General features: G+C 34.4%; 3 protein-coding genes and 2 non-coding genes across 6 annotated transcripts; 4 read left to right on the top strand and 1 right to left on the bottom strand.

Annotated features, from left to right (window-relative positions):
* The first annotated feature begins 426 nt into the window (after positions 1-426).
* LOC140980286 (uncharacterized) lies at positions 427-3,814 on the top strand. Of its 2 annotated transcripts, none has more exons than XM_073446029.1 (10): positions 427-602; positions 737-806; positions 898-1,026; positions 1,094-1,157; positions 1,251-1,338; positions 1,692-1,776; positions 1,966-2,022; positions 2,386-2,430; positions 2,989-3,059; positions 3,179-3,814. In XM_073446029.1, exons 1-10 carry the CDS (start codon positions 484-486, stop codon positions 3,543-3,545), a joined length of 1,095 nt encoding a protein of 364 aa, XP_073302130.1. In that variant the 5' UTR covers positions 427-483; the 3' UTR covers positions 3,546-3,814. The 2 variants fall into 2 exon arrangements, with proteins under 2 accessions (XP_073302130.1, XP_073302129.1); XM_073446028.1 differs by having other exon boundaries at positions 2,386-2,502; positions 3,179-3,797.
* Positions 3,815-4,127: 313 nt separating this feature from the next.
* On the top strand, positions 4,128-6,499 carry LOC140980289 (large ribosomal subunit protein eL20z-like). Its single transcript, XM_073446031.1, has 4 exons — positions 4,128-4,470; positions 4,704-4,779; positions 5,602-5,716; positions 6,253-6,499. The coding sequence occupies exons 1-4, from the start codon at positions 4,239-4,241 to the stop codon at positions 6,310-6,312; spliced, it is 483 nt and encodes a 160-aa protein (XP_073302132.1). The 5' UTR covers positions 4,128-4,238; the 3' UTR covers positions 6,313-6,499.
* A 754-nt stretch (positions 6,500-7,253) lies between these two features.
* Positions 7,254-9,600, top strand: LOC140980288 (large ribosomal subunit protein eL20y-like). Its single transcript, XM_073446030.1, has 4 exons — positions 7,254-7,395; positions 7,512-7,627; positions 7,800-7,863; positions 9,037-9,600. Exons 1-4 carry the CDS (start codon positions 7,381-7,383, stop codon positions 9,376-9,378), a joined length of 537 nt encoding a protein of 178 aa, XP_073302131.1. The 5' UTR covers positions 7,254-7,380; the 3' UTR covers positions 9,379-9,600.
* Positions 9,601-11,010: 1,410 nt separating this feature from the next.
* Positions 11,011-11,156, top strand: LOC140981885 (U4 spliceosomal RNA). The gene has a single exon (XR_012176161.1). It is a non-coding gene; the product is annotated as a U4 spliceosomal RNA (small nuclear RNA).
* A 279-nt stretch (positions 11,157-11,435) lies between these two features.
* LOC140981920 (U6atac minor spliceosomal RNA) lies at positions 11,436-11,564 on the bottom strand. Its single transcript, XR_012176192.1, has one exon. It is a non-coding gene; the product is annotated as a U6atac minor spliceosomal RNA (small nuclear RNA).
* Between the last annotated feature and the right edge of the window lie 383 nt (positions 11,565-11,947).

Genomic DNA, 11,947 nt, shown 5'->3' on the forward strand with positions numbered 1-11,947 from the left:
AAGAAATTAAGATATGTTCATTGATTCTAAAGCTAATGTTTCACGAAATAAATCGGTTCCCAATTAAATAAAAATAAGAATATACTATTTGAAATTTTTTTAATTTGGTTGATTTTAAGTTATTGTTATTCTTATGTTATTGCTAGTTCTATTCTCAAAATGAGCAAATTCTAAGTAGCTATGGGATTAGTGTTAATTTAATTTAAATAAATATAAAACTAAAATTTGTTATACAAAACAGTGATATGATTAATTTGGCATTATCTTTTTTACAATAACAAAAATAAATTTTTCTCAGTGGCATAATAAGGTTGAATTAATTACAAGTTTCATACATTTTGTTATTTACGGTATACAATTAAAATATTAACAATTTTTTATATATAAAAAATTGAATAAAAATGTAACGGAAGTGTTAGAATAGATTAATCAACCATTGCGCGTTGCCCAAAAGAATTCAAGAAATCACTCGAGTGCTTACATATGTTGGCCATGGCGACGGCGACGGCGGAAGATTATGGCATTTCGCCCCCGTTACGGCTTCACATGGTATATGCGTTTCTGGCCATGGAACCACCAGATGTTGTAATCTCACTAGCCAGGTACCCCCTAGAGTAAGACCCAAGCACAATTTCCCATCCAATAATCAGGATCCCACCGGTGTTTTCAACTGTCATAATTCCCTTTTTCAGTATGTTTTTGTGATTTAATATAATCTCGATTGCTCGGGCCTCAGGGATTTTGGCTGCGGTTCCCTCGATGATAGAGTGCAGAGTTGCATTTGGCGCCAATGTATTTGTAAAGCTGTAGGTACTACTACTAGGTATCCGATGTATTACAGCCAATAAAAGAAGAATGTGAAGATGAAAGAAAACTTTTTGTAAAATATTCTTTCAGGATGTGAAGTTGCAAGGTCCTTACTTGAAAAGGTTTTTGAAGAAACTAATTCTTGAAATCGAATCTGATGGCGAAGACGTTTTGGATGAACTATACGAACGCTATGCTTTTTACTTGACTTCCTTACAGGTATAGGATAATTCTTTTGATCTTTACATAGGTCAACATATGTTTGAATTGATTGTTTTTCTGTTAGGATAATGACGTGGACAAGGGGAACTCGAGAATCTTGAAAAGTATCTCATTTCTATTTTCCGATGGTAGCTGCTTATACCTTTGACTTTTTGTTCATTTGTTGGTTAATGTCATTGATGCTTTGGTGGCAAGTATAGCTTACTTGGATGCATGTGTAGAATCGTCTGGACTCGTTAGCTGCCCAAAGTCTAGGAATTTAGAGGTTCAACTTCAGTGTTCTCTCAACCTGCTGGAAGGAGATACTGGGTAATCAACCATCCTATAGTATTTTAATGGCTGTCGTGGTCATTAGAAATTTTAGTTGCTAGCAAGAAGCCTCATCAATATAGTCTTATAATATTTATTTTATCATCATCACCTTGATCTTTTCTGAAGATGATTCTCGTGAATGGTCTCAAGTAGATGTTCGCCAATGTAGACGTTTCCTGTTCTACTGATGTATTCACCATAAAGCAATTGTGGTTCATGCAGCTTCATTTCATGACTTCTATTAAAAATTATTTCCCAGCTTCATGTTCACGTACTTTGCATTCTAATTTCTATCTGAACTTGTTTCTTTGTTTCCTTTCCCCTAATTCTTTCTCTACATGGTTATGTAGGTGCTCTCTTTGGCCATCCAGTATATTCATGTCAGAATTTATCCTTTCATTCCCAGAGATATTCGTAAATAAGTGTTGCTTTGAGGTTACATATGTGCTTTAGATCTGTTACTCCCTTTACCAATTGTGTCTTTGTTTTAAATCTTTGCATATGTGCTTTAGATCTGTTACTCCCTTTACCAGTTGTGTCTTTGTTTTAAATCTTACACAGAAACGTTAAGAACCTCTGTCTCCTTCTCTCTCTTGCTGTAATTCTGATTTCCTGCGTCAACAGGTTGGCTCAGGAGTTGGTTTGGTTGGCATTTGCGTTGCTCATGTGAAAGCATCCAAGGTAAGCACAAGTAAGCTCGCTCAATGTATTGTAAAAGATAATATCAGTTACAAGTAATCCCTCAAGGTTTTCTTGATAAAATATTTAAGGAAAATTCAAATGATGTTTACATCTCATTTGTGCATCTAACCTATAGACATGTTTTCAACCCCAATAAATGTGCATTACATGTTCCTCTAAAATCTTGAGATGTGGAATTTGACTCTGAGTCATTTTAAGTTCTCCAAACTTGATTTATAGATTTATATCTAATCTTGTGTTTTGTTCCCGTATGGAAAACTCTGTGTATCGTACCGCATCTGAAAGTATTGTTTATTTTGATCCCCCACCCCCCCTTTCATCTAAACTGCTATCATGGTGCAGGTGATACTAAGCGACGGCGACCTGTCAGCATTAGCAAACATGAAGGTGAACTTGGAACTGAACCATCTGACCACCAATACTTGCACCATAGATGACCATGGTGTGTGTCACAGTATGGTGAGACAAAATGTTTTGTGCTACATGATCAACTATGTTTGCCATCCCTTGTGCTTTCATAACCAACTTTTTTGTTTTAAAAATCACACTCACGCATTTATATGACTCGAATCCAAGAGCTATGTCCTGGAAAACCCACAGCTCTAGCTATGACCTGTTTGATTGGCCTTTGATTACCAACATTTATCAACGGAAATTATGTGACAACTGATCACTGACATCTAATATAGTGCCTCTCCATATGGTAGAGAGAATGTGAATTATGTCCTTAAGGTCTATGTCTTTTAAGTTGTTTTCATTTGTTTGTACTTCTCCGATAGGGGATAACTTTATTTTATCAGTAACCAACGCCATTCATCATTTGTAACCTGATTCATTCTTTGGATGCTGTGGCTTTTAATAGCTTAAAAATTTCCATGTCTTGAATAAGCCTGCTTTTATGCAATTCAATTGTTTCATTGCACGATGAACCTATTCTGAGTACAGGTGCAGTGTGTTTGTTTACCTTGGGAATCTGCTTCGAAGGAGGATCTCCGTGGCTTCGCACCTGACATAATGTAAGTGATGACTTACATTTTTCTCAAGCATAACATTAACATGCCATTTTTGTTGGTTCGATCAAAAGTAGTTTTCTAGGAGTCATGCCACTCCTATATTCATAATTTTGTCTCCACAGTTTAGGTGCAGACGTAATTTATAATCCATCATGCCTCCCTCATCTTGTTCGTGTGCTGGCCACCCTTTTGAGACCCGGTTCTTCATTACAGAATGAAAGAAGATTCAATCATTCTCTCCAAGAAAAAGTAACAAGTAATGGTTCTCCAGCTTCGGAAATTCTTGGCCATCCTTCGGCCAATGGCCCCGTTGCATTTTTTACTTCTGTGATTCGTAACATCAAAACCTTCGACTATTTTCTTGCTCTGGCAACAAAGGCCGACCTGGTTGTCATGGACATTACCGAAAAGGTCGAGATATTCGAGTTTCTTCCTTATTTAAGATCGTACCCGCGATTAAATGTTCGAATATTTAAGATTTATTTGTAAGTTATTTTTAGCGACAGTTTATTCTAATGCAGTCGTGACAGATTTGATATGCTCCAAATGTTTGCATTTTATGATATTAAATATAAGAATGTTACCACAACAATGTCTCTTTCCGTGTCTTTGAACTTTTTGAAGATAGAACTTGAGTGCCCGCCCCTTGGAAAGTACAAAAAATGGATATGTTAGAGCTAATTTGAGCAAATATTTCATAATCTAAACATTTTTTTTCCCAAAAAAGTTATTTTTAATTGTTACTATTTTTTGAAAAAAAATTAGAGCAGTTTTCATAATTGGATTGAGTACTAGTATTTTTTTTCTTTTTTTTTTTTAAAAAAAAGTTGAAGCCGATATTCAGAAATTATAGTATTCGGCTTCTTAGATTTTTTTAGTTTTATAAAATGTTTTTGATTAGATATAATTTTCATTCAAATATACTATATATTAATTTTTATTGTTCTGATATAAAATATTGTATTCTTTTATTTTTATATATTATAACATATCTGACTTTCTTTTTCCTTTCCTTTTTTGGAAAAAAACATATTCTGACTTTCTGAGTTGTATAATTATTTGATAATATTGATGACTAGTGATCGGTGTCATCACCGTTAAAAAGGAGAGATTGTAGGAAGCAGGCAGCTCATTTCAGCGCGTGACACTGCTTTGAAATCAAATCTTAATTGGGAAGAAAAAATGAGCGAACAAGGCGGGGAGAAAAGCAAAGGCATCTCGGTGCCTGCAGGCCACCTTCCATCTGCTCCTCCTCCGCCGCCGAATTATTATTACGGCACTTTTCAAGGTGTTGCAAATTATCCTCCTCCTCCGCCGTCGCAGCAGGTTATCGGATTTCCTCAACCCATGCCTCCTCCTGGCTTTTCATGTCCTCCTCCTCAACACTGTCATCACGGATATCAGACAGTTCCCGGTAATTTTCTTGATCAGTTTCTATCTTTTTTTTACCACCTATATGTATCTGGAATATTATATTGAAATTGGATTATTTTTAATTTTGTTGATGGTCTAGATAGTTTTCTAGGAATTTTTTCAGCCAGAGTTGATGCGTTTATTGCTGGATTAATAGGAGATTTGGGTTTTCAACAATTTACATTTGGCACCATATTGATCTTCTCCGTTTCGTTTACTTTTGTTATTTTCTAGGTTATGCTGTTGTTACAGGACGACCATTTAGAGAGGAGAGGCTTCCTTGTTGTGGTATTGGAGTTGGATGGTTCTTGTAAGTCCCCCCTCCCCAATACTGTGATTTTCGTACTCTTTATGTTCTCTCGTTTGCTCGGGAAGACTTGGACAGTACCCATCAATATTTGGTATCCCCTAGTTATTTTAGGACAAAAGTTTTAATGCTCACTGCTGATAGATTGGAGAATTTTGACTGTACTAAGTTATTCGGAATTTGGGTATTGTACATTATATTTGTAATGTCGACTTACTTTCTTGCACTCATTGAATTATTTTCGTTGGTGATTGCTATTGTGGAACTAACTGATTTCACATTGTTATCTGATTTCTATCTTTGAGGGAAATGATTATTGCTTTCTCTGTGTTTGATTGTCATTGTATTTAGTTTTTACTCTCTTTCCCAACGTGTTCCATGCTTTTATTGTTTTAAAAAATGTTTTTTGCATGCTCTTTATGTTTATCGTATCCTTAGCTATTGATCCAAACTTCATTATAGGATCAATGCTGAACTAATATGGCTGTATTTCTGATTGAAGGATAGCATAAGAACTTAAAATATTTGGTTAATTTATTTCTTTTTCTTTTTTGGTAAAAGAATATTGTTGTCACTTGCCCAGCAAGCTGCTCTCTTTTATATCAAGAGGGACCTTGAGGGATTGTCTCAAAACAATTTTGCCAAATTCTTGTTAGTTGAGTTAATAAGTCTACAACCTTCATTGCATATTATATGTTTTAGATGCTAAAACTTGTTAAAAATCTTCAAGTAGTTAATGGTTATTGTAGCTTGAACAGCATCAAGTTTGTTATGCAGATTATCTGTTGGGTGCTAATTACTAGCTTTCTTGACTTTGTATGCAAGGTTTATAAGCGGTTTTTTTCTTGGTGCCATTCCATGGTATATTGGCGCTTTTCTGCTGATATGTGTTCGGTTGGATTACAGAGAAAAGGCTGGTCTGGTTGCGTGCACTTTAGCTGTAAGTGTTTCAACCTTTTACAACTGTCTTTTTTTTGGTGACATATACCTTTTGCTTCAAGGTTACTTAATTGTGTTTTAGACTAGTATTATATGTGATTTGTGTAACAAAATTAATATCTTTTTATAATTTGAAGCTTCCAACTTCCAAGTAAAAGTACTGATTCAGTAAAGACGTGAGAGGCAAATGAAAGTTTGCCTAGGTTTTTTGAGGAGAAATTATGAGGGTTCGATTTTGGGTGGTTAGAACACTAAAGTGGAAAAGGCATCTATCTCTCTCATTACCTTACTTTGTCCATATTTGTTCATTTATTCCTTGTATCCTGATTTGTTGAGTTGAAGGCGTTTTGGCCCTTGTGTAGTAAGTACCAACATATTGAAGATAACTTGGGGAAACAGCTCTTACATTAATTTTAAAAATCGTGTTTATGTACGAGAGAATTTGAGTCATTGTACAAGCTTGATTGCATAAGGTTTTGGCAACCGTTTATTATCTTACTATTGGGGTGTTGATTGATTTTCAACTCTATTTGGCAGGCAATCCTAGCTTCCATTGCTGTTACTCTTGGTGTGACAAGGGCATCTCATTCTTGGTGATTTTTTCAGTTTCTGTATATTCCCCATGTTCCTTCAGAAACAGATAAAGCTGCTGTTTGAAATATATTTCATTATCTCGCTACTCATCGTTGTTGTAACTGTTGATAAAACAAACGTGTGTATCCTTTTTTTTTGGTTCTATATTTACTGTTAAATTCTTGAAGACACATCGTCATCTCCCTTTTTAGTGCAGAATACTGCCGGGCAAAATTTTCTTGTTTATATGCCAAAACCAGCACTTTGAAACATGTATGTTTTTTTAGTATTGAAAAAGTGTGCCTGCAGTGCGTGCATTACGTATATCGCACCTCACTTTTAGTGCTTCCACAAGATTATTCAATTGTGTCATGACCTCCAGCAATTGTAGTTTTATTGCAAAATCAAATCTAATGAAGCACGGGTATGTCTAGTTGTCTTTTTGTTGTTATTTTTTTTTTAAAAAATGTATTAATTAAAACTGTAAACTAGTTGATAAATTTGAGAGTATTTTATTTGTTCAGTGTGGTATTTTTAAACTAAATATTTTTTATTCCAAATGTGATGGCATACAAAAATATGTAATCATTTTCTATAGTGTGCTGTTTTTTAAAGTTGAAACTTTAATGTTGTAATAGAACTATTTAGTAGTACAATAATTATTCGAAGTTAATTATAATTTTATCAGGTGATGTTAAAATAGTTGAAGTAAATGAAAATATATAAATAAAGTCAAGAGATTTTCTTCATATTTTAAAATGAGAATATTGATGAACAACTCGATCGAGGTTCTTCAACGACATAAAANCGAAAAAAAAATAAAATAAATAAATACAAATAATAATAATAATAATATAAAGGAAATTCGATAAGCAAACATAACTTGGTAGAGACCATTTGAGCCCATTCAATTATCAAATGCTACTAGAAAGAAGCCCAATAACAATGATGGAGCCCGTTAATGGAATGGGCCCAGTGCAGCTCAAGTAGGGTTATATCAGAGAAGCTTTGCAGCAAAACCTTTCAACCCCAGCTCCACCCGCAAGCTTTCGCCCTGCAAAAGAGAGGTGCTGAAAATTGAAATCGATCGAGATGGTAACTTACAGGGTATGAATCCTCGTTCATCGCTTTCTTCGTTATTGATTTGATCTTTTATGTTTGTGTAAAAGTATTTTCAATTTGGTTTGATTGTTTATTTAATACTTAAGTTGTATTGTGTGCAGTTCCATCAATACCAGGTGGTGGGGAGAGCCCTGCCGACTGATAAGGAAGAGCACCCGAAGATCTACCGCATGAAGCTATGGGCCACCAATGAAGTCCGCGCCAAGTCCAAATTTTGGTAACTTTTCCGTTCTGTTTCTTATAGGAAAATTTTCTGAGCCTGTGATATGATAATTATTATATATTCAACGCTGAAATTTTTCCTGTTGCATTTGAATTGAGACAATTGAGTAAAGTTTTTATTTGTGATTGCATTAAATGTATTTTTGGATTGGCTTTTATGTTTGAAGGTACTTCTTGAGGAAGCTTAAGAAGGTAAAGAAGAGCATCGGTCAGGTTCTTGCTATCAATGAGGTAGGCTATTTCCCTTGTTCTTTTTCAGGTCCCATGTGATAGATGATCTTTGGTGAGTTTTATGCTTCCAGATCTACTAAATCATACGATTATCTAGTTAAAACACGTACTCTGTGCTGGGAAAGCGTTTCTGAAATTCTTAATTTATCTAATTTAGGCCCTTGTACTTAAATGACTTGGTGGAATTTTTCTTGAAAATATGCATAACTGTTTTTTGCATTAGCCTCCTTGTACTTATTGTATTTGGCGCTTAGCCCAGATGCAAAAATTGTAACATGGAATTGATTTAAGTGTCAAATACACCAAGTACAGGGAAGGTTTCGTCGAATTGGTTGCTGCACGTGCTATCATATGCATTGGAATATGTGGTTGCAGCGTATGAGTGGATGTTTAAAATTTCTACGCAGATTTGGAATTTCCGAAGTTTCACACTCTCATGTCGATATGGTGTGCAGCATTATTTATAATTTCTTAGCTGATGTGAAATCACGAATTTTCACATACTCTAATGTGATTAGAAGATATTGCTTCCTGTTTGCCTGTAAGAAGATTTGTAACATCATTATCGAAGTGCTAGGGTTGTAAGTTGGTGTTTGCATCAAGCAATTGGACAAGAAATGACTCCTTTAAACACATCTTCAATATTTCCGGCTAATTCCTTTTTTTTTTTATGTTTCATGAGCTATCTTTCTTGTACGTTTTATTTGATTCTCATTCAAGGAGAGGTAGAAATGGAAGTTTTGGCTATTGTATGCTACAAATCATTGTTCAAATGGCTCCAATTTCTTCGTAAATTCTGCTATTTACTTTTACCAACTGTGTTCTTACTAAAAATATGACTGGGATCTATGATCGTTACTGAATAATCCATTGAGAGGATTTTTTTTGGGAAAATAAAGCTTCCAAGTTCCAAGAACTCAAATTTTTTCATGAGATCTAGTTGTTGTTTGTTTATTTATGAATTGGGCCGAAAACTTATTTGTCGTCGTCTATTATCCAATTTTTGCATGTTCATTCTCCATTACCAGTCCTTTAACCACTTACAAATGTACTTCACTTGTAACTGGAGCCACTCTCATGTCTCTTTGAGATTTTCTAGCGTATCATGTGAATTAGCTGTTCTATGTTCAACATTGATGTCCAAGGATGTCACCAATGTTTCTTTATTTACAGATATTTGAGAAGAACCCAACCACGGTCAAGAATTATGGAATCTGGCTACGTTACCAAAGCAGGACTGGTTATCACAACATGTACAAGGAATACCGTGACACGACATTGAATGGGGCAGTGGAGCAGATGTACACTGAGATGGCATCTCGTCACAGAGTCCGCTGTCATTGCATTCAAATTATAAAGACGGCCACCATTCCAGCAAAGCTTTGCAAGAGGGAGAGTACCAAACAGTTCCATGACTCTAAGATCAAATTCCCTTTGGTGTTTAGGAAAGTTAGGCCACCTACCCGGAAACTCAAAACTACATACAAGGCGACCAGGCCAAACTTGTTTATGTAGTTTGCTGGAAAAAGGACAAGCCTCAATTTATGCTATTTGGTTTAATTAATCTTTTTGAATTTTGGGTCCTAGTAAGTAGTTCTTCATTGCCGGGTGGAAAGTCAATGTGGAACTTTTTTGTGGTTGTTTGATGTATTGTGGTCAATCGTGGTTCAAGAATTTTACTACTTTTTGGATATGTTTTTTGAATCGTGGAAATGATGACATCTCGTGGTGCGTGTTTGTAGGTTTTTTTTAAATATATATATATGTGTGTGTGTGTGTGTGTGTATATATATATTCATTTTTAAAAAAATCAAATAAATTTGTTCATTCTTTTAAATTAAAATTGACACGATTATTTAAAAAAAAAAGGGTCAGTATATTGATAACTAAAATTATCAAAAGGGTAATTAGAAACATGATTAGGTTACAGGGATGATATTGACGATTAACAAAAAACTTATACCAACCTACTAACTAACCCATGCATACGCAATTTTAATATAATAATTAGTTAACTATGTACAAATGACGTGTGTGTGACTAGATTTTTACACAAATAATTTAATAATAATTGATAACCGATGAAATTTGAGAGAAGATTAGGAGGAAAAAAAGGAGATAGCGATGTCAAATAAAAAATAACGTTAATTTAGTAATTTGATATATAATTTAAAGAAAATGTTGGCTAATTTTTTTTAATAAAATGAGAAGAAATTTTGGTTTGATTTTACATACAAAAATGTTATTACGAGGGCCTCAAATATTAAAGGCAAAAACTTGTGTGAGACGGTCTCACGGGTCGTATTTGTGAGACGGATCTCTTATTTGGATCATCAATGAAAAAATATTACTTTTTATTGTGAATATGGGTAAGGTTGACCCGTCTCACAGATTAAGATCCGTGAGACGGTCTCACAGATTAAGATCCGTGAGACGATCTCACATGAGATCCACTCAATATTATATAATATATTTAAACAATTATAAGTGTTTTTACTTGTTACAACGTTCTTACTTTTTATGTAAATGTAAAGTTATAATTTATTCCAAATAATATTTAAAGGGGGAAATTCGTCAAACCAAATACAGTTATGAATTCAGATATAACCGCGTGAAATTCCAAATTCCCAGAAGCTGTACGTCTTCTCGATCTTAATCGCTATAACAACATTGCATTCTCCTCAAATTTCCCTATACGCAACGAGAAACACAACCTCCCTCAAAATTTATCCTGTATATTTGAAGAAAATGGGACGAAAAACAAATGTGTATTCTTTCCTTCGGCTAATTTCTTAAAAGTTCGGCGAATTTTGAAGGTGTAAAAGTGGAAACAGCGACTGCATTGACACTGGTACCCCACAGTTTTTAAAATTATTTTTCAGATTTTGTACCTTGTTTCTTGGTTTCTTTTGCTGCGGTTTTCACATTATCGTTCTAATGTTTATGGTTCTTGATAACCTGCGATTAAATGATCTGATATTGATGTGTTGTTTTGGCGCATTCCATTGCAGATGGAATGAATGTGTGAAGATTTTTTGTGCTGAGATGGGCCTTCTTTTCTTTTGGTGCAAAATCCCACATCGAAAGTACTAGAAATCAAGACTATGGTGTGGGCTATAAAGTAAGAAATTTTGAACCAATTTCATTATCTTTGCGCTTGGGGCAATGACGCAGCTAGTGAGGTTCTAACCGAGGCGCGTCTATTGCTGGTTGAAAACTATTTCCAAACCCCCTCTTAGGCCTGGGCTCGTCCCTGGCCTTCGAGAATTTCTGGAAGGGCTCCTTTTGAAAGGTAAAGCCCTACAACTCTAGTTTTAATATTTACTTGAACGTTTCATCGCTCCATTCGTTGTGGTATGTATGAGAGAATAATTGTTGTGTTGGTCAGAAGGAAGAACTCTTTTATCGAACTTTTTCCCAAATGAGACTGCGAGATCAAGAAGGATTTTTTTTCAAATCCTTTAGCATCGCCATGGGATCCAGACACCCAAGGATGCTATAATTTATGAAAACTGTGAAACTTGCGTGAGGGTCTGGTCGATGAAAAAAGAGAAAATTAAAGGAGGGAATGGAAAAAAATTGGGTTAGAGATCCACCGAAGTGGGTAGCCTTAACCGGATGTGTATGGTAACAAGAAAGCCCGAAGGCTGTTCCCGTCCCTGTCGGGGGAGATGCCAACCATCTCTCCTTTCTACGAACACAAACAGTCTAATTGATTGTTCTCTATAAATTCTAAACAAGTCACCATAATCTATACGATGTGGGATATATTATGTTTTTTGCATTATTTTACTGATAAGTACGCTTCATTAATTTATCATTAGAATCCTTTGTAAAAACACTAGTAGGTTAAAATTCTCATTTGTTATTAAGTATGATATTTTAATCAACATTTTATATACACACATTAAAAATAATATTAATATTTTTTTCTAAAATAACATTAATTTTTCTAAATATAAATATAAAATAAATTTATTTTTTAAAAAATATTATAATTATAAAACTAATTTAATATATACGATAACTACTTACGTTCTGATAATATCATATATATATATATATATATAAAAAATTAATATAT

The sequence above is a fragment of the Primulina huaijiensis genome, chromosome 7 (genome assembly GCF_012295235.1).
Source record: "Primulina huaijiensis isolate GDHJ02 chromosome 7, ASM1229523v2, whole genome shotgun sequence".
NCBI lineage: Eukaryota > Viridiplantae > Streptophyta > Magnoliopsida > Lamiales > Gesneriaceae > Primulina > Primulina huaijiensis.

Excerpts from the sequence above, each read along its gene's own strand:
- LOC140980289 (XM_073446031.1), top strand. The coding sequence starts at position 4,239 with ATGAGCGAACAAGGCGGGGAGAAAAGCAAAGGCATCTCGGTGCCTGCA. Across the intron at positions 4,471-4,703 it reads CGGATATCAGACAGTTCCCG|GTTATGCTGTTGTTACAGGA; the intron begins GTAATTTTCTTG and ends GTTATTTTCTAG. Across the intron at positions 4,780-5,601 it reads ATTGGAGTTGGATGGTTCTT|GTTTATAAGCGGTTTTTTTC; the intron begins GTAAGTCCCCCC and ends TTTGTATGCAAG.
- LOC140980286 (XM_073446028.1), top strand. The coding sequence starts at position 484 with ATGTTGGCCATGGCGACGGCGACGGCGGAAGATTATGGCATTTCGCCC. Across the intron at positions 2,023-2,385 it reads CTCATGTGAAAGCATCCAAG|GTGATACTAAGCGACGGCGA; the intron begins GTAAGCACAAGT and ends ATCATGGTGCAG. Across the intron at positions 3,060-3,178 it reads GGCTTCGCACCTGACATAAT|TTTAGGTGCAGACGTAATTT; the intron begins GTAAGTGATGAC and ends TTGTCTCCACAG.
- LOC140980288 (XM_073446030.1), top strand. Across the intron at positions 7,628-7,799 it reads CGCGCCAAGTCCAAATTTTG|GTACTTCTTGAGGAAGCTTA; the intron begins GTAACTTTTCCG and ends TTATGTTTGAAG. Across the intron at positions 7,864-9,036 it reads AGGTTCTTGCTATCAATGAG|ATATTTGAGAAGAACCCAAC; the intron begins GTAGGCTATTTC and ends CTTTATTTACAG.